Below are 24,775 nucleotides of genomic sequence, written 5' to 3'. Positions count from 1 at the left end.
ATATGTAAATTTAAATCCTTACAATGGCTATCATTGTGGGGAACACTTCATACAGCAGCGAGCCAGCAACGGCAGCAAACACTCTTTTTTTTGAGGGGTCGGCAGCAAACACTCTGCGCAGGGGAAAGAAGATGAGGTGATAAGGGTGGAATCATGGGCCGTCAGTGGGCTGAATGTATTGCGCAGCAGCAACCCAGCAGGCCCAGGCCAGCAAGACCGAGCCTGTCCCCGAGCGCGCACGTCAGCACTGACGCCAGCCCTTGATCCCACCCGTCATTGAACCATACCCCCTCTCCCGCTGACGCCCGGACCCGAGCCGGTGTCCACCTCCATGGCGGAGTCCGGCCCGAGCACCGCCTTCCTGTGTAGCCCCGCGCCGCCTCTCGATCCCTACAGAAATGGAGGCGCTCCCGCGCCTCGACCCGAGTTCGCAGCCCTCGAAACCCGTCGAATCCGAGCTCCAATTCTTTGCGGTGCCGCCGCCGCCGCCACAGCTCCGGTCGAGCCCAGTCGACGCCAGAGACCACCACTGCCGTCTCCGAGGAGGGCAACGGAACTGCCAAGTCAAGCCGAGCCTCTCGAATTCGAGACTGAGTACTCGTCGGCGCCGCCACAGCTTCGACAGAGCCCAGCCGACGCCAGAGAACACCACCGACGTCTCCCAGGAGAGAAACGGAACCGCCGACTCAAGGAAAATCTCTTGGACGCCTTCCCGAGGAGCAAGGATCACCGGAGCCAGCTCAGCGACAAGCCCCAAAGCCGCCGGCGCCGCCTGAACGCATCTGAACCAATAGGTATGCAATCTGGACCGCCCAATCCGACTTAAATCCTGTTTCTTGGTCAACCGGTGGCGCTTCTTCAAGTGTAGTGTAGCAGCTTCAGGTGGGGCAAGGAAGTTGTATGTTGGAAATCCAGCTCCAATTGAGACCGACATGCTCCCCACATTGCAAAACAGACTCTGCTTTTTTGTGCAGGGTGATACTGTATAATAAGTTTCTTGTCACAAAATGGATGGCATTTTGTTTTACCAAGCTAGTCTTTCAAATTTCTCCCTGTATTAATGTTATTAATCATGCTATTTACTATGATTCGTATTGGTAGTAGAGCAGACGAGAGGAACATTAAGTTTTAAATCTAGTTGATTCAGGGGAGATCTCTTAATTTGTGTGCCACTTGTAGTTGTGTGCTGATAGGTGATTCTTAATTCTGTGTGATCTCTTAATTTGTGTGCCACTTGTAGTTGTGTGCTAGTCTGGTGTTTGATGTTCCTTCAATAGTGATTGTCATATATACATGAGGCAGTTTTATTTTACTTATTTTCAGAAGCTCATTACAGTTGTTGTCTAATGGTTTTTTTTACTGAGAAAAAAAAATGATTGCTGCTATCTATAGGCTGTGCATTTCAGATTGCTTGATATCTCTAGAACTGTATGTGTCAGGAATCTCTGAACCTTCATTTAACACATTGACTTCTCACATAAAAAAATACTGATAACTGATTTTACTTTCATACTTGTAGATCAAAACATTCCACATATATGTCGTTGAGAAAGTTGCACAGCATCTTGGTATGGATGATCCCTTCAAAACTTCGCCTTACAAAGCACATACAGCATTTACAGCAACCAGGTCAGGCACCTTTTTTTAATGTTTTCCTATTTATTTACTACTACATTGCATGGGAGTATTGATCATCTTGAGCTTCCTTTTTACTTGCAGATGTCTGACATTTTATATTATGAGACACTGACATTCCTTTGCCAGAACTGCAAGGTCTGATAACATTGAGTTGCTTTTCACCAAGCTACACACAATGAGGTTGTTTGCACCAAATTTTGTGCTTGCAGCCGCTTTTATGTGTCTAAACATGCCCTGCAATAACCTTTGTTTATCAGGTGCTGTTTCATGTTATATGATTGCCAAAAAGCAGTACGTTTTCTGATTTGATTGACAACTTAAAATCAAAGGTGAATTCACTGTAAATACTGTTAGTTTTTTATTTTATTTTTCTGAAAGGGTTTTTTATGTTCTGCCAACTTGATCTTGAATTTTTCAATTTTTCCTTTTCTTAGGTTGAGCTATCTCAAAGTGATGCTGGACTTAGCTATTTCAGGTCAACAATAACAAGATATGGAAGGTACTCCCTCCAGTCCTTTTTACTTTGCATATTAGGTTTGTCTGAAGTCAATCTCATCCAACTTTGACCAAGTTTATAAAAAAAACTTGTACCATGATGCATGTCTTTAGTTTACTAGGTTGCAATGGCTGAAATATGGTACACCCTTATAAACAAATGCAACGGGACTGCTGATGGCAGTATGTTGGCAGGAATTAGGAAGGCAGTGCGCTAGTCCTTGCCTGGGTGGTACTACCCCATGATGGTGCTACAAACCTCACTTCTTTTGCAGTCCGTGTAATAAAAATGAATTAAATATAAATTGTAACCATGGATATCCATCTGTAAAATATGTGGTTTTGGCTATCTGCAAGGAAAGTACAAATTATCTTATCATGGTTCGTGATTTCATTAAACTTCTTCAAAGTTCCGTCTCTCTTTATGAACCCAATTTTCATTAAGATGATGCACATACTTCACAATAATCCGGTTGACCTTTGTATGCATTATCAGTCATTGCCTTATTTTTCAGGTGTACCAGCCAACTGAGAAAATAGATGCAGTTCATGATCCAAACCTCTTCATGTTGAGGAGGTATGCAAAATTAACACAAATACTGTTTACAGTCTCCTAGAAGCTTTAAAGGCTTAACCTCGGGCCATTTACTCCTATTACAAATCCATTCCTTATTTTCTTGCTTGGTTTGATAACAGAGTGACATGGTCCATGTCCATCTCATGCATTATAAGCACTTCATGTAATTACCCATTCCCCGAATACGCTAGTCCTCGTCTCCTTTCCCGTATTTCTCTTAGTCTCACTCCCAAACACTTCACGATCCGGCAGAGGGAATGCCAACAACCATGGTGGCATTGTCCCCTTCGGTCGTTCATGCCACTGGAGAGGATGAAGGCTCTAGCAACATCGTGCGAAAGGCATCGGCGCTAGCGAGTTTGCCACCATCCTAGCCACGACGATAATGCCGCTGAGCATATAGTGGAGGGTAGAGTAGGAAAGTGGAGCGACGACGCCGCGGGAGGAGGTGCATTCGAACGGGGGCACTGCAGTCTGTTTCTTCTTCCGGGCGAGTGGCAGGCATAAAGACAAGACTTCCAACAAAATGTATAAAGCGTTGGATCAGGCAACGGGTCAACATCGGTAGCAGGGAGGTGAACATTAAGCTCCATGGGAGTCTCAAGAGTGCGCTCATCAGTAAGAGCAACACGAGCAAGAAGATCATGGATTATTTTTGAGCAAGGGACCTCAATCCCAAGAATTTAGTGAGGAGGGCCAAGATAAGACATAACCAATTGCTAACTAAGATGTGCCTTCACAAAGGTAATATACTCATGGTCTTCCCCCGGTGATGATCATGTCATCAACAGATAGAAGAGTCCTACCAAGAGCAGAAAGGTGGACAAACAACGTAGGATCATGAGCACTTGTTGAAAACTAGTGGCAGCCACCATAGAGGCAAAATGCTCAAACCAGGCGTGAGGGCTTGCTTAAAGCTATAGGGAGAGGGATGAAGATGACAAAGCATGTCGTCGGGAGCAGAATATCCAGGTGGTTGCTGCATGTAAACCTCCTCATGCAGCTCATCATTAAGAAAGGCTTTCTTAATAACAAGACGAGACACAGACCAATGGAGGCATTCTTAACATCAAGCCGAGACATAGACCAGTGGCGAATAGAGGCCACAATAAGAAGTGTGCGACATTGGTTAGACAATTTGCGAGAGAAAGTCTCGTCATAATCAGGACCATGCTCTTTCTGAAAGCCACGAGCCACAAGACGAGCTTTGTAAGGCTCAAGGGAACCATCAGAGTGAGTCTTAACCTTGTAGACCCAAGTGATGGGACGAACACGAGGAGGAGCAAAAACAATACCCCACGTGCCGATGCGCTCAAGAGCAGCAGTCTCCTCTGCCATCGCAATATGCCATCTGGTATGAACAACATCACTATAAGAAGTCGGCTCAAGAACAACAACGCCAACACTTGGAAGACCACGGTGGTCAACAGGCCAAAGCAGACGAGGACGCAAGCCATAAGTAGGCTAAGACGGGGAAGATGGCACATCAGTAGACACATCCACAACACGCAGGTGACGTGTATATAAGACATAAGTTAGGAAAAGATAAAAGAATACGAGCAAGAATGATCGGAATAAACTCAGGTGATGGAGGAGCAGTCTCCTCTGCCATCGCAATATGCCATCTGGTATGAACAACATCACTATAAGAAGCCAGCTCAAGAACAACAACGCCAACACTTGGAAGACCACGGTGGTCAACAGGCCAAAGCAGACGAGGACGCAAGCCATAAGTAGGCCGAGACGGGGAAGATGGCACATCAGTAGACGCATCCACAACACGCAGGTGACGTGTATATAAGACATAAGTTAGGAAAAGATAAAAGAATACGAGCAGGAGCAAGAAGATCCTGCATTATTAATTTTGAGCAAGAAGAGACCTAAAACCCAAGAAAGTAGCAAAGAGGGCCAAGATCGGACATATGAAACTCCTTACTAAGACGTGCTGTCACAAAGGCAATATACTCAGGGTCTTTGTCGGTGATGATCATATCATCAACATATAGAAGAAGACTACTACCAAGAGCAAAAAAGTGGACAAACAACGTAGGATCAGGAGCACTTGTTGAAAACCAGCGGCAACCACCCTACAGGCAAAACACTCAAACTAGGCTTGAGGGGCTTGCTTAAAGCCATAGAGAGAGCGATGAAGATGACGAAGCATGTCGTCAGGAGCAGAGTGGTGGTTGCATGTAATCCGCCTCTTGTAGTTCACCATTAAGAAAGGCATTTTTAACATCAAGCCGAGACAGACCCATGGTCAACAGAGGCCACAAGAAGTGTGCGAGCAGTGGTCATATGGTTTGCACGAGCAAAAAGCCTCATAGTAATCAGGACTGTAATCAGGACCATGCTCCTGCTGAAAGCTACGATCCACAAGACAAGCTTTGTAATGCTCAAGAGAACCATTAGAGCGAGTCATAACATTGTAGACCCACCAAGTGATGGGACGAACACGAGAAAGAGAAATAATATCCCACTTGACGATGCGCTCAAGAGCAGCAATCTCCTCCGCCATCGCAATGTGTCACTTGGTATGAACAACATCATGATAAGAAGTCGGCTCAAGAACAATAGCGCCAGCGCTTGAAGACCAAGGCGGTCAACAGGTGGAAGCAGATGAGGAAGCAAGCCATAAGTAGGCCGAGACAGGGAAGATGGCACATCAGTAGATGCATCCACAACATGCGGCCGATGTGTATAAAAGTGAAGAAAAGATGGAAGAATATGAGTTGGAATCATCGGGATAAACTAAGGTGATGGAGACAAGGAAGCCACCGGTAATGATGTTGTAAAATCCTGTGATAAGCGAGGTGAGGAAATCATAGGAGATGATGGCGTTGGATCTGCAATAATCGGAGAAGCAAGAGCAGTACGACGAATGGATAAGGGCTCAACATGAGTGATAGGAGTGTCGGGAAAATTGTGGAAAGACTCCACTGAAAACGTCGAGGAAGATGGACGAGGCTGGTAGGGATGAGACTCATCAGAAGTTATATCCCGAGAAATAGGCATCTGAAGACCAATATGATCCCAATAGTGACATCCCTTATGCTCATTGTTGTATCCTAAAAAGACACGCAACAGATTCAACAGTCAGTTTGGTGTGTTCACATGGGGAAAGGAGGACATAGCAAACACAACCAAACAATTGAAGCACGGAATAACCAGGATAGGATCGAACAGATGCTCGAAAGTAGCACCACCTTGCAGAGCAGTGATTGCTGCAGGTTGATGAGATAGATGGAAACGGAGACAACCTCGGCCCAAAAGTGCGAGGGAAGAGAGGCAGTGACCATCAACAGACGACTCTTGTAAAGAAGGTGACGATGCTTGTGCTTAGGCACGCCATTCTGAGCATGTCACCTAGATAGGAGAACCGAATGCAAGAGTACCCTGCTTAGCAAGGATTCCACCCAACAACTTGGGAGATATACTCTCCACCAGAGACATCACAGAACACAGGAATATGCGTATAGAATGGAGAATGAACCATGGCACCAAAACGCTTATAGATAAGACCTCACTATGAGAAGAGGTGTGTCGAGAGAGGTCACTAGCGATGACCTCCTTTGGAGGCAAAGGGAGATGGACCACCGACATCGGAGTGAACAAGGTCGAAAGGTGGCTGAGACACTGTCTTGCTATGAGTATAAGGTAATTGGACCTGTTTACCAAGCCGACAACCTTGACGGTTTAGAGACATCGTCGGATACGAATCCAAGAAGACCACGTCAAACTAAGGATGAGAGATCACAAGTGACCCAAGGGGATGATGCCACTGCTGAAAATAATAATTGGTAGACAAGGCAACAGAGGCAGAGACTGGTGACGGTGGCAGCAGAGGGACTTGATCCAGCATCCCACGTGCCTGTGCACTCCCCGTACCCTGTCGATCCGGATTGGTGTTCTTCTCTTGTTTGCGGGTTGTGGGACACGCACTTGATTAAGCACCCCCAGGTTCTCCTACTGTGTGCGCTTGGCCCCGGCTTTAGGTAGCGCCTGTTGTCGGCTCGTCTCGTTCATAATCCAGGTACGCGTTGACTGTCCGAGCTCCTGCTCACCATTGGTGGTGCTTGAGCATGCGGTTATGGTGTCGCACAACAAGGGAACACGGGATGTGGGATTGAGACAGAGCCCATAGCAACCCACAGCAAGGCAAAGGATGCCCATCTAGAATGACACGGAGCGGAGGTGGACACAATGGTGGATGTTGACTTCATAGGAGTCTCAAGTAAGAGCAGCACGAGCAAGAAGATCTCAAGGAAGTAGCGAAGAGGATGAAGAACTATGACGAAGAAATAAGAAATTCACTATGACAAGCCTTCACAGAGGCAATGTACTTAGAGTCATCGCCAGTAATGATCGACATGTAGAAGTGTTCGACCACACGTTGAATGGTGGACCGTAAGCGCAGGAAATAAAGAAGTCATTAGAGGTAGAAGAAACCTCAAGCTCAAGGAAGTAGCGAAGAGGACGAAGATCATACATATGAAATTAACTATGACGAGCCTTCACAAAGGGAATGTACTTGAGTCGTAGCCAGTGATGATCAATATGTAGAAGTGTTCGACCACAGTTGAATGGTGGACCGAAAGTGCACGATCATGAGCACTAGCCAAAAACCAGCCACAATCACAATTGAGGGGAAGCACTCAAACAAGGCACGAGGGGTTTGCTTAGGGCCATATGGAGAGTGATGAAGACAACAAACCATGCCGTTAGGAAGAGAACTCAGGTGGTGGCTACGTGTAGGCATTCTTGACATCAAGAGAGACAAACCATGGATGAATAGAAGCCACATTGAGAAATGTGCGAAGAGTGGTCATGTGGGGCATATAGGAGCAAATGTCATCATAGTCATGACCATGTTCTCACCACTAGACAAGCTTTGTAACGCTCAAGAGAATCACCGGTCTTAACCTTGTAGAGCCAGTTACAAGTGATGAGACAAGCACGAGGAGGGAAATGAGATTTCACGTGCCGATGCGGGCAAGAGCATCAACCTTCGATGCCATCACATGCAGCCATTCGGGATGAACAACCTTACGATAAGATGGCACATCAGTAGACACATCCACAACATGCGGACGATGTGTATAAAAGTGAGGAAAACATGAAAGAATACGTGTTGGAATCACCGGGATAAACTAAGGTCATGGAGACAACAAGGAAGCCACCGGTGATGATGTTGTAGAATCCCGTGATAAGCTAGGTGAGGAAATCATAGGAGATGATGGCATTGGATCTGCAATAATTGGAGAAGCAGGAGCAGTACGACGAATGGAATTGGGCCCAACAAGAGTGATAGGAGTGTCGGGGAAATTATGGAAAGACTCCACTGAAAACGTCGAGGAAGATGGACGAGGCTGATAGAGTCGAGACTCATTAGAAGCTATATCCTGAGAAATAGAAGACCTACATGATCCCAATAGTGATATCCCTTATACTCATCGTTGTATCCTAAGACACACGAAACGGACTGAGCAGTCAGTTTGGTGCGTTCACGTGGGGCAAGGACGTAGCAAACACAACCAAACAATTGAAGCGCCGAATAATCGGGAAACGATCGAATAGATGCTCGAAAGTATGCTCGAAAGTAGTGCCACCCTGCAGAGGACTTGCTGAAGGTTGATGAGATAGATGGAAGTGGAGACAGACTCAGCCCAAAAGTGCGAGGGAATATAGGCAGTGACCATCAACGGACGAGCCGTCTCAAGAAGGTGACAATGCTTGCGCTCGGCCACGCCATTCTGAGCATGTGCGCAAGGATAAGAGAACCGAATGCAAGAGTACCCTGCTCAGCAAGGATTCCACGCAACAGCTTGGGAGATATACTCTCCGCCAGAGTCATCACAAAACACACAAATAGTCGTATAGAATTGAGTTTGAACCATGACAGCAAAACCCTTATAGATAAGATCTCCCTACGAGAAGAAATAAAGTATATATCCAAGTGATGACCTCCTTTGGAGGCAAAGGGAGATGGACCACCGACATCGGAGTGAACAAGGTCGAAAGGTGGCTCAGACACTGTCTTGCTATGAGTATAAGGTAATTGGACCTGTTTACCAAGCCGACAACCTTGACGGTTTGGAGACATCGTCGGATATGAATCTAAGAAGACCATGTCAAACTAAGGATGAGAGATCACAAGTGACCCAAGGCGATGATGCCACTGCTAAAAATAATAATTGGTAGACAAGGCAACAGAGGTAGAGACTGGCGATGGTGGAAGCAGAGGGACTTGATCCAACATCCCACGTGCCTGTGCACTCTCCGTACCTTGCTGATCCGGATTGGTGTTCTTCTCTTGTTTGCGGGTTGTGGGACACGCACTTAATTAAGCACCCCAGGTTCTCCTACTGTGTGCGCTTGGCCCCGGCTTTAGGTAGCGCCTGTCGTCGGCTCGTCTCGTTCATAATCCAGGTACGCGTCGACTGTCCGAGCTCCTGCTCACCATTGGTGATGCTCGAGCGTGCGGTTATGGTGTCGCACAACCAGGGAACACGGGATGTGGGATTGAGACAGAGCCCATAGCAACCCGCAGCAAGGCAAAGGATGCCCATCCAGAATGACACGGAGAGGAGGTGGACACAATGGTGGATGTTGACTTCATAGGAGTCTCAAGTAAGAGCAGCACGAGCAAGAAGATCTCAAGGAAGTAGCGAAGAGGATGAAGAACTATGACGAAGAAATAAGAAATTCACTATGACAAGCCTTCACAGAGGCAATGTACTTAGAGTCATCGCCAGTAATGATCGACATGTAGAAGTGTTCGACCACAAGTTGAATGGTGGACCGAAAGCGCAGGAAATAAAGAAGCCATTAGAGGTAGAAGAAACCTCAAGCTCAAGGAAGTAGCTAAGAGGACCAAGATCATACATAAAAAATTAACTATGACGAGCCTTCACAAAGGCAATGTACTTGAGTCGTCACCAGTGATGACCGACATGTAGAAGTGTTCGACCACAAGGAATGGTGGACGGAAAGTGTAGGATAATGAGCACTCGCCAAAAACGAGCCACAATCACAATTGAGGGGAAGGGCTCAAACCAGGCACGGGGGGTTTGCTTAGGGCCATATGGAGAGTGATGAAGACAACAAACCATGCCATTAGGAAGAGAACCCAGGTGGTGGCTACATGTAGGCATTCTTGACATCAAGAGAGACAAACCATCGGTGAATAGAAGCCACATCGAGAAATGTGCGAAGAGTGGTCATGTGGGGCATATAGGAGCAAATGTCATCGTAGTCATGACCATGTTTTCACCACTAGACAAGCTTTGTAACGCTCAAGAGAATCACCGGTCTTAACCTTGTAGAGCCACTTACAAGTGATGAGACAAGCACGAGGAGGGAAATGAGATTTCACGTGCCGATGCGGGCAAGAGCATCAACCTTCGATGCCATCACATGCAGCCATTCGGGATGAACAACCTTACGATAAGATGGCACATCAGTAGACACATCCACAACATGCGGACGATGTGTATAAAAGTGAGGAAAACATGGAAGAATACGTGTTGGAATCACCGGGATAAACTAAGGTCGTGGAGACAACAAGGAAGCCACCGGTGATGATGTTGTAGAATCCCGTGATAAGCTAGGTGAGGAAATCATAGGAGATGATGGCATTGGATCTGCAATAATCGGAGAAGCAGGAGCAGTACGACGAATGGAATTGGGCCCAACAAGAGTGATAGGAGTGTCGGGGAAATTATGGAAAGACTCCACTGAAAACGTCGAGGAAGATGGACGAGGCTGATAGAGTCGAGACTCATTAGAAGCTATATCCTGAGAAATAGAAGACCTACATGATCCCAATAGTGATATCCCTTATACTCATCGTTGTATCCTAAGAAGACACACGAAACGGACTGAGCAGTCAGTTTGGTGCGTTCACGTGGGGCAAGGACATAGCAAACACAACCAAACAATTGAAGCGCCGAATAATCGGGAAACGATCGAATAGATGCTCGAAAGTATGCTCGAAAGTAGTGCCACCCTGCAGAGGACTTGCTGAAGGTTGATGAGATAGATGGAAGTGGAGACAGACTCAGCCCAAAAGTGCGAGGGAATATAGGCAGTGACCATCAACGGACGAGCCGTCTCAAGAAGGTGACAATGCTTGCGCTCGGCCACGCCATTCTGAGCATGTGCGCAAGGATAAGAGAACCGAATGCAAGAGTACCCTGCTCAGCAAGGATTCCACGCAACAGCTTGGGAGATATACTCCCCGCCAGAGTCATCACAAAACACACAAATAGTCGTATAGAATTGAGTTTGAACCATGACAGCAAAACCCTTATAGATAAGATCTCCCTACGAGAAGAAATAAAGTATATATCCAAGTGATGACCTCCTTTGGAGGCAAAGGGAGATGGACCACCGACATCGGAGTGGACAAGGTCGAAAGGTGGCTGAGACACTGTCTTGCTATGAGTATAAGGTAATTGGACCTGTTTACCAAGCCGACAACCTTGACGGTTTAGAGACATCGTCGGATACGAATCGAAGAAGACCATGTCAAACTAAGGATGAGGGATCACAAGTGACCCAAGGCGATGATGCCACTGCTAAAAATAATAATTGGTAGACAAGGCAACAGAGGTAGAGACTGGCGATGGTGGAAGCAGAGGGACTTGATCCAACATCCCACGTGCCTGTGCACTCTCCGTACCTTGCTGATCCGGATTGGTGTTCTTCTCTTGTTTGCGGGTTGTGGGACACGCACTTAATTAAGCACCCCAGGTTCTCCTACTGTGTGCGCTTGGCCCCGGCTTTAGGTAGCGCCTGTCGTCGGCTCGTCTCGTTCATAATCCAGGTACGCGTCGACTGTCCGAGCTCCTGCTCACCATTGGTGATGCTCGAGCGTGCGGTTATGGTGTCGCACAACCAGGGAACACGGGATGTGGGATTGAGACAGAGCCCATAGCAACCCGCAGCAAGGCAAAGGATGCCCATCCAGAATGACACGGAGAGGAGGTGGACACAATGGTGGATGTTGACTTCATAGGAGTCTCAAGTAAGAGCAGCACGAGCAAGAAGATCTCAAGGAAGTAGCGAAGAGGATGAAGAACTATGACGAAGAAATAAGAAATTCACTATGACAAGCCTTCACAGAGGCAATGTACTTAGAGTCATCGCCAGTAATGATCGACATGTAGAAGTGTTCGACCACAAGTTGAATGGTGGACCGAAAGCGCAGGAAATAAAGAAGCCATTAGAGGTAGAAGAAACCTCAAGCTCAAGGAAGTAGCGAAGAGGACGAAGATCATACATAAAAAATTAACTATGACGAGCCTTCACAAAGGCAATGTACTTGAGTCGTCACCAGTGATGACCGACATGTAGAAGTGTTCGACCACAAGGAATGGTGGACGGAAAGTGCAGGATAATGAGCACTCGCCAAAAACGAGCCACAATCACAATTGAGGGGAGGCGCTCAAACCAGGCACGAGGGGTTTGCTTAGGGCCATATGGAGAGTGATGAAGACAACAAACCATGCCATTAGGAAGAGAACCCAGGTGGTGGCTACGTGTAGGCATTCTTGACATCAAGAGAGACAAACCATCGGTGAATAGAAGCCACATTGAGAAATGTGCGAAGAGTGGTCATGTGGGGCATATAGGAGCAAATGTCATCGTAGTCATGACCATGTTCTCACCACTAGACAAGCTTTGTAACGCTCAAGAGAATCACCGGTCTTAACCTTGTAGAGCCACTTACAAGTGATGAGACAAGCACGAGGAGGGAAATGAGATTTGACGTGCCGATGCGGGCAAGAGCATCAACCTTCGATGCCATCACATGCAGCCATTCGGGATGAACAACCTTACGATAAGATGGCACATCAGTAGACACATCCACAACATGCGGACGATGTGTATAAAAGTGAGGAAAACATGGAAGAATACGTGTTGGAATCACCGGGATAAACTAAGGTCATGGAGACAACAAGGAAGCCACCGGTGATGATGTTGTAGAATCCCGTGATAAGCTAGGTGAGGAAATCATAGGAGATGATGGCATTGGATCTGCAATAATCGGAGAAGCAGGAGCAGTACGACGAATGGATTTGGGCCCAACGGGAGTGATAGGAGTGTCGGGGAAATTATGGAAAGACTCCACTGAAAACGTCGAGGAAGATGGACGAGGCTGATAGAGTCGAGACTCATTAGAAGCTATATCCTGAGAAATAGAAGACCTACATGATCCCAATAGTGATATCCCTTATACTCATCGTTGTATCCTAAGAAGACACACGAAACGGACTGAGCAGTCAGTTTGGTGCGTTCACGTGGGGCAAGGACATAGCAAACACAACCAACAATTGAAGCGCCGAATAATCGGGAAACGATCGAATAGATGCTCGAAAGTATGCTCGAAAGTAGTGCCACCCTGCAGAGGACTTGCTGAAGGTTGATGAGATAGATGGAAGTGGAGACAGACTCAGCCCAAAAGTGCGAGGGAATATAGGCAGTGACCATCAACGGACGAGCCATTTCAAGAAGGTGACGATGCTTGCGCTCGGCCACGCCATTCTGAGCATGTGCGCAAGGATAAGAGAACCGAATGCAAGAGTACCCTGCTCAGCAAGGATTCCATGCAACAGCTTGGGAGATATAGTCTCCGCTAGAGTCATCACAAAACACACGAATAGTCGTATAGAATTGAGTATGAACCATGACAGCAAAAACCCTTATAGATAAGATCTCCCTACGAGAAGAAATAAAGTATATATCCAAGTGATGACCTCCTTTGGAGGCAAAGGGATATGGACCACCGACATCGGAGTGAACAAGGTCGAAAGGTGGCTGAGACACTGTCTTGCTATGAGTATAAGGTAATTGGACCTGTTTACCAAGCCGACAACCTTGACGGTTTAGAGACATCGTTGGATACGAATCCAAGAAGACCATGTCAAACTAAGGATGAGAGATCACAAGTGACCCAAGGCGATGATGCCACTGCTAAAAATAATAATTGGTAGACAAGGCAACAGAGGGACTTGATCCAGCATCCCACGTGCCTATGGACTCTCCGTACCCTGCCGATCCGGATTGGTGTTCTTCTCTTGTTTGCGGGTTGTGGGACACGCACTTGATTAAGCACCCCAGGTTCTTCTGCTGTGTGCGCTTGGCCCCGGCTTTAGGTAGCGCCTGTCGTTGGCTCGTCTCGTTCATAATCCAGGTACGCGTCGACTGTCCGAGCTCCTGCTCACCATTGGTGATGCTCGAGCGTGCGGTTATGGTGTCGCACAACCAGGGAACACGGGATGTGGGATTGAGACAGAGCCCATAGCAACCCACAACAAGGCAAAGGATGCCCATCTAGAATGACACGGAGCGGAGGTGGACACAATGGTGGATGTTGACTTCATAGGAGTCTCAAGTAAGAGCAGCACGAGCAAGAAGATCTCAAGGAAGTAGCGAAGAGGATGAAGAACTATGATGAAGAAATAAGAAATTCACTATGACAAGCCTTCACAGAGGCAATGTACTTAAGAGTCATCGCCAGTATTGATCGACATGTAGAAGTGTTCGAGCACAAGTTGAATGGTGGACCGAAAGTGCAAGAAATAAAGAAGCCATTAGAGGTAGAAGAAACCTCAAGCTCAAGGAAGTAGTGAAGAGGACCAAGATCATACATATGAAATTAACTATGATGAGCCTTCACAAAGGCAATGTACTTGAGTCGTCACCAGTGATGATCGACATGTAGAAGTGTTCGACCACAAGTTGAATGGTGGACCGAAAGTGCAGGATCATGAGCACTCGCCAAAGACCAGCCACAATCACAATTGAGGGGAAGTGCTCAAACCAGGCACGAGGTGTTTGCTTAGGTCCATATGGAGAGTGATGAAGACAACAAACCACTCCATCAGGAAGAGAACCCAGGTGGTGGCCATTCTTGACATCAAGAGAGACAAACCATCGACGGATAGAAGCCACATTGTGAAGTGTGTGAAGAGTGGTCATGTGGGGCATATAGGAGCAAATGTCTCATCGTAGTCATGGCCATGTTCTCACCACTAGACAAGCTTTGTAACGCTCAAGAGAAACACCGGTCTTAACCTTGTAGACCCACTTACAAGTGATGAGACGGGCACGAGGAAGGAAATTCACGTGTCGATGCGGGCAAGAGCATTAAGCTTCGATGCCATCACATGCAGCCATTCGGGATGAACAACCTTACGATAAGATGGCACATCAGTAGACACATCCACAACATGCGGATGATGTGTATAAAAGTGAGGAAAAAATGGAAGAATACGTGCTGGAATCATCGGGGTAAACTAAGGTCACGGAGACAACAAGGAAGCCACCGGTGATGATGTTGTAGAATCCCGTGATAAGCGAGGTGAGGAAATCATAGGAGATGATGGCATTGGATCTGCAATAATCGGAGAAGCAGGAGCAGTACGACGAATGGATTTGGGCCCAACAGGAGTGATAGGAGTGTCGGGAAAATTATGGAAAGACTCCACTTAAAAAGTCGAGGAAGATGGACGAGGCTGATAGGGTCGAGACTCATTAGAAGTTATATCCTGAGAAATAGACGACCTACATGATCCCAATAGCGATATCCCTTATGCTCATCGTTGTATCCTAAAAAGACACACGCAACGGACTGAGCAGTCAGTTTGGTGCGCTCACATGGGGCAAGGACATAGCAAACACAACCAAACAATTGAAGCGCCGAATAATCGGGAAACGATCGAATAGATGCCCGAAAGTAGTGCCACCTTGCAGAGGACTTGCTGAAGGTTGATGAGATAGATGGAAGTGGAGACAGACTCAGCCCAAAAGTGCGAGGGAATATAGGCAGTGACCATCAACGGACGAGCCGTCTCAAGAAGTTGACGATGCTTGTGCTCGGTCACGCCATTCTGAGCATGTGCGCAAGGATAAGAGAAACGAAAGCAAGAGTACCCTGCTCAGCAAGGATTCCACGCAACAGCTTGGGAGATATACTCTCCACCAGAGTCATCACAGAACACACGAATAGGCGTATAGAATTGAGTATGAACCATGACTGCAAAACCCTTATAGATAAGATCTCACTACGAGAAGAAATAAAGTATATATCCAAGTGATGGCCTCCTTTGGAGGCAAAGGGAGATGGACGACCGACATCAGAGTGAACAAGGTTGAAAGGTGGCTGAGACACTGTCTTGCTATGAGTATAAGGTAATTGGACCCGTTTACCAAGCCGACAAGCTTGACAGTTTAGAGACATCGTCGGATACGAATCCAAGAAGACCACGTCAAACTAAGGATGAGAGATCACAAGTGACCCAAGGTGATGATGCCACTGCTAAAAATAATAATTGGTAGACAAGGCAACAGAGGCAGAGACTGGCGACGGTGGCAGCAGAGGGACTTGATCCAGCATCCCACGTGCCTGTGCACTCTCCGTACCCTGCCGATCCGGATTGGTGTTCTTCTCCTGTTTGCGGGTTGTGGGACACGCACTTGATTAAGCACCCCAGGTTCTCCTACTGTGTGCCTTGGCCCCGGCTTTAGGTAGTGCCTGTCGTTGGCTCGTCCCGTGCATAATCCAGGTACGCGTCGACTGTCTGAGCTCCTGCTCACCATTGGTGGTGCTTGAGCGTGTTGTTATGGTGTCGCACAACAAGGGAACACGGGATGTGGGATTGGGACAGAACCCAGAGCAATCCGCAGCAAGGCAATGGATGCCCATCCAGACTGACACGGAGAGGAGGTGGACACAAAGGTGGATGTTGACTTCATAGGAGTCTCAATAGTGCGCTCATCAGTAAGAGCAGCACAAGCAAGAAGATCTCAAGGAAGTAGCGAAGAGGAGCAAGATCATACATAAGAAACTCATTCTAACGAGCCTTCACAAAGGCAATGTACTTCATCGCCAGTCATGATCGACATGTAGAAGTGTTCGACCACATGTTGAATGGTGGACCGAAAGTGCAGGAAATAAAGAAGCCATTAGAGGTAGAAGAAACCTCAATCTCAAGGAAGTAGCGAAGAGGACCAACATCATACATAATAAATTCACTCTAATGAGCCTTCACAAAGACAATTTACTTCACCGCCACTGATGATCGACATGTAGAAGTGTTCGACCACAAGTTGAATGGTGGATCGAAAGTGCAGGAAATAAAGAAGCCATTAGAGGTAGAAGAAACCTCAATCTCAAGGAAGTGGCGAAGAGGACTAAGATCATACACAAGAAATTCACTATGACGAGCCTTCACAAAGGCAATGTACTTAGAGTCGTCGCCAGTGATGATCGATATGTAGAAGTTTTCGACCACAAGTTGAATGGTTGACTAAAAGTGCTGGATCATGAGCACTTGCCAAAAACCAGCCGCAATCACCACTGAGGCGAAGCGCGCAAACTAGGCACAAGGGGTTTGCTTAGAGCCATATAGAGAGTGATGAAGATGACAAACCATGTCATCAACATTCTAACCTATAATGAGGCTCCCCAACTCGGCCTCTCGGTGCTCCCCCAGATTGAAGCTTTGTTAGCCATTTGATAGAGCTACTTTTGGTCAACTGGTTCGTCACGGCCATCAGATTGTTCTGCCAGTTTTCACCGCACGGTTAGTTTTCAGTATTATGACCGGTGGGCTCGTTCTTTCTCCCTATTGGCTGGGTGAGCCCTTCGTGGGTGCGAGCAACCCTGTCCTCGCACGCCACACGTCGTGCGGCTCGTCGTGGACGTCTCCGCTGATGCATGCAAACCCCATTTGAACCCTGGCCTCCCACCACAACCACCACATCCGTTCCTCCCCCTCCACCCCTCGTCCGCCATCGTCCATCTCCACCTCCTATCCCGGCTCCTCTTGTGCCTCTTGTTTTCCTCCTCGCCTCCCCATTGCTCGCCCCCTTGCGCGGATTAGACGCATGTCGCCGCCATGGGAGACCAGGGCGACAGGGTCTTCACGGCGGGGGTGGAGTAGGGACGGTCATTAGGCTAGTGGCGGAGGGATGAAGCAGTGAGGCCTGAGTTCTAGGCGGTGCACACATTGCGGACTCTAGACTCTTGTGTTGTTGATTCGGTTTTGGTTCAGATAGAAGAGCTCTATGCTTACCAACTTTTGGGATAGCCAAGGTATGTGATTGGTTTCTCCACTTCCACCCTATGATTTGCAATTTCCCCATATGATGCATTGATACCATTTCATTGTGTGATTTTTCTGCAGGAAATAATCATCGGGTTTTCAAGTGTATGCATCGTGTGTAAGCCCAGTTAGTGCTCCTGGTTTATGAATTTAAGAATACATTCTCATCTCCCTGGTATCTATATTCCATTGTTTTAGATTTAAAAGTGCTTTAGATGAAAAAAATTAGGCAACCTTTCCATTTCAGGCATCATTTCTAAGTATTATGGCATCCACGAATTTCCCGATAGTTTGTTCTGCACCATGCTGCCTCATGTAGGATTTTGGCGCTCGTGATCTACCTTAGGTGACCTGCTCCCAGTCCTTCCCTCCCCTCTGACCTCTCTCCCTCTCTGTATGATGTTTGATTTGTGTTTTGGTTCAAATTTGACATGGCTTTCTGATTGATGCTTGGTTTAGAAAGGAACAAGTTCTAGAATTGGTAGAAGTCATATGTCATCCTTTGTATTTTTTGTCAAGATGAATGCTTCATAACAGGTGTATGGAGGCACAAAAGTAGACTCATATAAACTGCAGTTGCAGTATCAGCAATAAGCAAGGGACGTATCACATGTTTCTATCAAAACTGTGTATAAATTTAAGAGCTTAGCAAGAGAATAGTATCTCTGTTCCGGGAGAAAAATTTAAGAGCTTAGCAAGAGAATAGCATCTCTATAAATTTTAGAGCTTAGTTTTTTGCATATGCATGTAACAGCAACTCTTTTTTGTTCTGGTCTTAAATATCCTATTCATGATACAGAAATTTGCATCAAGCTTACCATGTTGAATTTTGGTAAGGGCAATCCCATTGTTTATGCATCTTCTTTAACAAAGAACGATATTTGGTGTATCATCTGAGATGTGCTTGATTAATGTCTTTCAGGCAATGTGTGATGCCATTTGCAACCTTCTTGTTGAGCAAGCTGAAACAGGAGTAACTCCATTAATCATTATGTCACATTGTAATCCATCACAAGAATCATCTCTCCTATTTCATTCACTGAATTTCTGTACTGCTGATGCTTACATATATGTATATTTTGCTTCTGCTTGATGTGTCTCGTGCCTGATCCGGTATTGATGATCTGTGTGGCTGAAAAAAAAATACATTGCCTGTGAATTTGTCTAAAGATGCATTATGATATCCAGCTGTGTTTGCATGTTGGGTCATGTTAGTAATGTGCTTTGAAATTATTTCCCCTCGTCTCAGTTTTGTTTTTCTTTAGGCAATATTATGGTATAAATATACGTGTATTTTTTAGGCAATATTATGGTAGCTGCAGGAGTGGGCGGTACTCAGCTGCCAACAGGCGCTGATGACGGTGGCCGAGCTAGACCCCGTCAGGGACAGGGCGCGCATGTATGTCGAGGCGCTCCAGAGCAGCGCGTGGGGCAGTTGTCTCTGGTCGCTTTAGTTTTGCTTCTGAGCCATTATCGATTTCCCATTTCTTTCTTCTGCACTAGAAGATTGACCGTGTTGGAGGCTGTTAATCACAGCGACGTCCTGATGGAGTCGTTAGATTGTCCGATGACCAAACCAGTTGCCGAGCAAACGTTGTCGCCGATGCAGGAGCTGAACGCCGAAGGGCAGATCTGTGAGGCGCAGGGGGCAGCGGCTGCGGAGGGAGGAGGTTCACCATGGGCATCCAAGTAGTCGATTGGCAAGATGAATCCTGAACCCCCTGGCTGGACCCAAAGGTATGGCAGTATGTAGTTGTACAATTCTTGAATTTTAATCATGGTAGTCTGAAGGATCTGTGATACCTACCACACAAGCTGTACATGGAGGTAGCATGACTTCTTAGTAAGAATTGGGTCTGCTACAAGAATATATGATTATATCAGGAATTTAGATACTGAAAGGGTTAAGCAATTTGGTTGTGATAGCATTTTCTAAGCATGAACACTGCAGCCACTTCGTGACAGTACTGAATAAACATGTGCGAATTTCAATGCTTGTGTTACCTTGAAAACAAGTCTTACTGCATAGGTAAGAAAATATAATCAGAGTGCAAATTTGAATGCTTGTGTTACCTTGGAAACAAATGCTACAACATAGTTAAGAAAATACAATCAGAGTGCGAATTTGAATGCTTGTTTTTACCTTGAAGAATGCTACAGCATAGTTACTTAACTGATACAGAGTGAGGATTAAGTCCTTTGCCTTATGTGAGGATTAAGAGCTACCACCAGAAAATCCAATCTAAAAATCCAGTGATGCAGGTCGGGATGGAAAACAAGATCATGAAGTGTAACTAGCCCTAGGTAGTAGGTGGACTGTAAATAATTGTAAGTCGAAGTTGTAGGTTTTGTCAGCAGGCAAAACCACAAGAGGCTTATTTAGGATTGGTACAAGTGAAACTGGAACAGCCTGCAGGTGCTTGAGGGCCGACGGTGCGGCGCCGTCGCCGCCGCAGTAGTAGAAGGTAGCAGGGATTAGTGATAGAGAACAGAGATCAGGGAAACTAGACTTTGTTGATTATTGCTTGCCTCTAAGAGCATCTCCAATAGAAGATGTAGATCCAAAAATAACTAACTTTTGCATCTCCAAGGCCCAAAACCCTTCACCAACAGATGATGTAGATGCAAAAAAATTACATCTCCGCCTCCCGGAGATGTAAACTACAACACCTCGCAGTGCAAATTTGCATCTCCAGCATATGGGGATGTAAAAACGCAACCGTCCGCCAACTACCCAATTGTCGTTCATTTCACTTCCGCGCGACCAGTCGCTGGCCGAATTCGCCTAAATTCGCCGCCGCCCACCCGACCCCTCCGGCACCCTGCCGCCGGTTTCGACCGTCAGCCGCCGCCGCACTCCGCGAATCGGGTGTTTTTTCACCACAGCTCGATTCCATCGTTGCCACCGTCCCGCCCGCATCACCGCACCGCCGCCACCTACCCGTATCACCGGGCGCATCCCTACACCCCCGCCGCCCTGCCCTCATTCCCGCACCGCTGCCGCCCCGCCCGCATGACCGGCCGCATCCCCGCACTGCCGCCCCGCCCACATTACCGGCCGCATCCCCGCACCGCCGCCACTCAATCCGGCCGCAGCCCCGCACCGCCGCCCCGCCCCGCCTCCTCGCCCACCGCCGCCGTCTGAGTACTAGTTGAAGTACAATTTTACATCTTCATTTGCGTCTTCTATTGGTGTTGCTCTTTTACATCTCCGTTTTGCATCATCTGTTGGAGTGGGCCTTTCTGGAGAGGCAAAAAGCACTTTTTCGAGATGTAAATTTTTACATCTCCAAATTTGCATCTTCTAGTGGAGATGCTCTAAGATTACACGGGTAGGTCCTTTATATAGGACATGGACTAGTACCACTTTGACATACTTCGGACTCTAATAGGAATCTGACTCAAATACTACCTTAATAGAATCAGGAGTCTACCAAAACAGATGCATCCTTCTACGACATCGAACTGCCCTTGTCTAGCCACAGCATAACCTGCCCCTGCTGCCTTGCGCCTTCCATTATGATTTCCCCACGTAACAGAAACTACTTCCTGCTCTAGCAATGTTTTGACTTTTTTTTTCAACATATAATTTTCGTCTTTTTAAAACAGGGCATTACCTGGTAATTACATCTCTGCTACTCTAATGGTGTCCTTCATAGTAAATATACAGATCAATACTCCTCCGAAGTACTTCATAGTATATGTTCAAAAACTTGCAGACTTCTTGGAAAGGAAACAGGTTGCAAGTTCATCTGTATCACCCAAATCAAGAGAGGCAATTAATGTTTGCAAGAAAAAGAAAAGGTACCACACCTCCAAATGTATCAAGACTCTCTTTCCTCCCTTAGCATGTTTTGCCTTTTGGATTAATATATTGTAGGTTATTTTTTAATAGTATCTAGAGAAATTATGTGATGGTGTTATGTGAGAATTATGTGATTGTGTATTGACTGTATTCCCCTTCTCGTGTTACGGTATTGTGTTTTTTTATGTTACATCTTATCTTTAAAAAAACTGATATTTTAGTTTGCAAGGAAAGAGAAGACAATGGAACATCAGGCCATTTCTGTGAAAGAATGCAAGTTTAAAGAGATTAATGACCTGAAAGCCCAAACGAACCAAGGGTACTCTAATATGGCTCGAAGGCTGAAACCAGTGAAGCAGAGCCGTGGCTCGGGGCATCAACGTCCATGCCGGTCCATGGATCCGGAAACTTGCTTTCCGTGAATTGCGACAGCAACCGAGTTAATGCACGGATGGGGTGCAGGATACAATTATCTCCTACCTCAGGCGCGTGGATCCTTCCAGGGAGAGCGGTGGCCTCGGCGGACAAACTTTTGTACGAAACAAGAAGGTAGGCACTGAAGATGGAGTTTTTGATGCAGCCAATTAGAGTGCTCGAATATGACCAATTTTTATGTGTTCCGAGTGATTTTGATAGTGTACCCTGATATGGATCTTACGTTTTGCCAATTTTGTTATGCAGTACAACCATGCTGAAAGAGGTGACTGAGAGCTCCGATGGAGCCTCTGCACTACCCAGTCGTCGCACTGGTTATGGAACAGCTGGCGCCCATGAGGAAAGTGAGTGCCGACGGGGAGATCTGTCCGGCGGAGGCGGCGACGAATGCATTCGCTGCAAGGATCTGAGCAGCCGATTAAGCAGGACGACCCGAAAGCTCCTGGGGTGGACGCGAAGGTATGGCATTATGCAGATGTGCAATTTGTAGGGACACATTGGGCTATTCATATGTAAAAGCGAGACAGTATATGAGTGGTGATTTTTTGAATGATTTCATATGTAAGTGGAAAATTGTAGCAACCAGGAACGTGCTGTGTTCGACCCACCAAAATTGTAGGAATCAGTCTTGTTTGCTGTGAACTATGGACATAGTCTACCCCTGAGTAAAGAAAGTGTCAGATTTAGTATAGAAGTTTGTGCTCTTGTTGATCCTGATTGTTGTCTGGTGTCTGATTCTAAGCCTTAAGTATGAAAAGAATGGACAAATTAATAAATTAGCCCGTACATTTGTTAAAATCTGTTGCGTGATCTGAACTGCATGGCTGTAGCAATGCATCCTGAGTAAACTGTTATGCGGCGCAACAGAGTATTCAATTTTTTGGTTGTAGAATGACTTGTGGTGTTTACGTGATATATACTATACCTGACACTCGTTGTTTACATGGATTATTTTGCAGAGTGAGGATTGGTGCTGCCGCATCAGGCAGGATGTTGTGTCCTAATCGAGCTAATGCACTCGAGAAGGCGATTTGCGGTTTTGCCGAAAATCCTGAAGACAATTTGATTGTTTCAAAATTGGGTACAAGCTTTGATCTGCTCGCCGCAATCCTGGCAGGGAATCACTGGCAACGGCAGATGAGGAAGAGGTAGACATCGGGTAGTGGAAGAGCACCGTCGATCTGGTTTCTCTTAATGGACTGCAGATGAGTGGCCGATCTGGCCGGAGTTGGATTTAGCCGGTGAGAAAGGAGGCTAGACGTGCACTAGAAGATTAGTAACTGCAACGGTGACAATAAATAAATAAAATTGAGTGGTATGACAATTTCTTTTGAGGAATATGACAATAAATAAATGGGTTGGCAGTGTTGTAGTCCAAAATCTCTCCGTTCACGGCCCATTTTCATGACTGACTTCCGAACCGGTCCTACAGTGTCTTACGGGACCTCCTATGTGACGCATTTTGCGTCATACAGCAGCTCGACGCACAGGGTTGACGCACGACTGGGTTTGTGGTGGTCACTGAATGTAGGACGTGCGGATTTACTAAGAATTTTGTTTTTAGTTCTTTTTATTGTTATTATTATTAGTTCACTAATGAATCATACAAAAATTAAAAAGAAGTTTTAAAAAAGGGATTCACAAAAAATTGTAAAAAAACTCATGAACTTGAAAAAAGTTGATGAATTTGAATAGGTTTATACAACTATAGAAAGTTCGCGGAAATGGAAAATTTTCATTACTTTTTAGAAAAGTTCATGATGACAAACTTCACATATTTGGAAAAAGTTCATGAATTAAAAAGCTCGTGGAATTTGAAAAGGTCATAATTTTTAAAAATATATTATGGAATTTGAAAAAGACGTGAATTTGAAAAGAAAATCCTGACCTAAAAGTTCATGCACTAAAACATTCACGGATTTTAAGAAGTTCATGAATTTGGGGGAAAATCCACAAATTTGAAAATTGTTCAGAAAAAATAAAAGAAAACAAAACAAAAATGGAAACCGGAAAAGAAAGAGAAACGAAAAAGATGAAAAAACAAAGAAAAAAGACAGAACGTATATGGGCCAGCCACTCACTACGAAAATGGCCTGAACCGGCGCTTGCAGCGCTGAATAGGGATTGGCGAGTCCTACCATGGCTTATCATCATGTTTACGTCATGTAATTTTTTTCTTCCTTTTTTATTCACATATTAGTTTTTCCTTTTTTTTCTTTATTTTTTTATTTATATATGTATGTAATTTTACATGAAATTACATACTTTACATGAAACTTTATTCTTGTGTATGAAAAATCTTAATCATGTGCACGAAAAATGTTTTAGAATAATGCACGTGACATTTAAAAAAATGTTATACATTGTAAAAGAATGTACGTGTAACTAAAAAATGATTCATAAATTGATTTTTTTTGTTACATTAAGAAAAATGTTAACTTGTTTCAAAAATGTAAAAATGTGTTCGTGACATTTTTAGAAAAATATTTGTACAATGTAGAAAGTGCATAGTTCAGAAAAAATGTTTTGTTATTTAGAAAAATTTCCAATGTGTATTTTAAACAAATGTGTTTTGTAAAAAAATGTTATATATGTATTTAAAAAATCTAAAAATATTCTTTTAGTTGTATACAAAATTGTAGAGCATGTATAAAAAAGTAAACATCTGATGACTTGCAAGTGCACAAGGCTCTTGTAGCACTTTCATGATAA

At 45.6% G+C, this 24,775-nt stretch overlaps 1 protein-coding gene across 23 annotated transcripts; it reads left to right on the top strand.

Moving 5' to 3' along the window:
• The first annotated feature begins 276 nt into the window (after positions 1 to 276).
• Positions 277 to 23,435, top strand: LOC125545651 (uncharacterized). Of its 23 annotated transcripts, XM_087513724.1 has the most exons (13): positions 277 to 794; positions 1,520 to 1,629; positions 1,720 to 1,773; positions 1,896 to 1,967; positions 2,073 to 2,137; positions 2,649 to 18,169; positions 18,623 to 18,655; positions 18,746 to 18,824; positions 19,433 to 19,560; positions 21,543 to 21,627; positions 21,858 to 22,177; positions 22,310 to 22,522; positions 23,023 to 23,435. In XM_087513724.1, exons 11-13 carry the CDS (start codon positions 22,014 to 22,016, stop codon positions 23,213 to 23,215), a joined length of 570 nt encoding a protein of 189 aa, XP_087369850.1. In that variant the 5' UTR covers positions 277 to 794; positions 1,520 to 1,629; positions 1,720 to 1,773; positions 1,896 to 1,967; positions 2,073 to 2,137; positions 2,649 to 18,169; positions 18,623 to 18,655; positions 18,746 to 18,824; positions 19,433 to 19,560; positions 21,543 to 21,627; positions 21,858 to 22,013; the 3' UTR covers positions 23,216 to 23,435. The 23 variants fall into 23 exon arrangements, with proteins under 23 accessions (XP_087369850.1, XP_087369863.1, XP_087369859.1 ...); XM_087513737.1 differs by lacking the exon at positions 18,623 to 18,655 and having other exon boundaries at positions 2,649 to 2,710; XM_087513733.1 differs by lacking the exon at positions 18,623 to 18,655 and having other exon boundaries at positions 2,649 to 2,710; positions 17,905 to 17,950; positions 18,746 to 19,560.
• The last annotated feature ends 1,340 nt before the right edge of the window (positions 23,436 to 24,775 follow it).

The sequence above is a fragment of the Triticum urartu genome, chromosome 3A, assembly GCF_056163025.1.
Source record: "Triticum urartu cultivar PI428250 chromosome 3A, HENAU_Tu73, whole genome shotgun sequence".
In the NCBI taxonomy this organism is placed as follows: domain Eukaryota; kingdom Viridiplantae; phylum Streptophyta; class Magnoliopsida; order Poales; family Poaceae; genus Triticum; species Triticum urartu.
The sequence above is the reverse complement of the archived record's forward strand: the minus strand, read 5'-3'. Positions and strand labels throughout refer to the sequence as shown.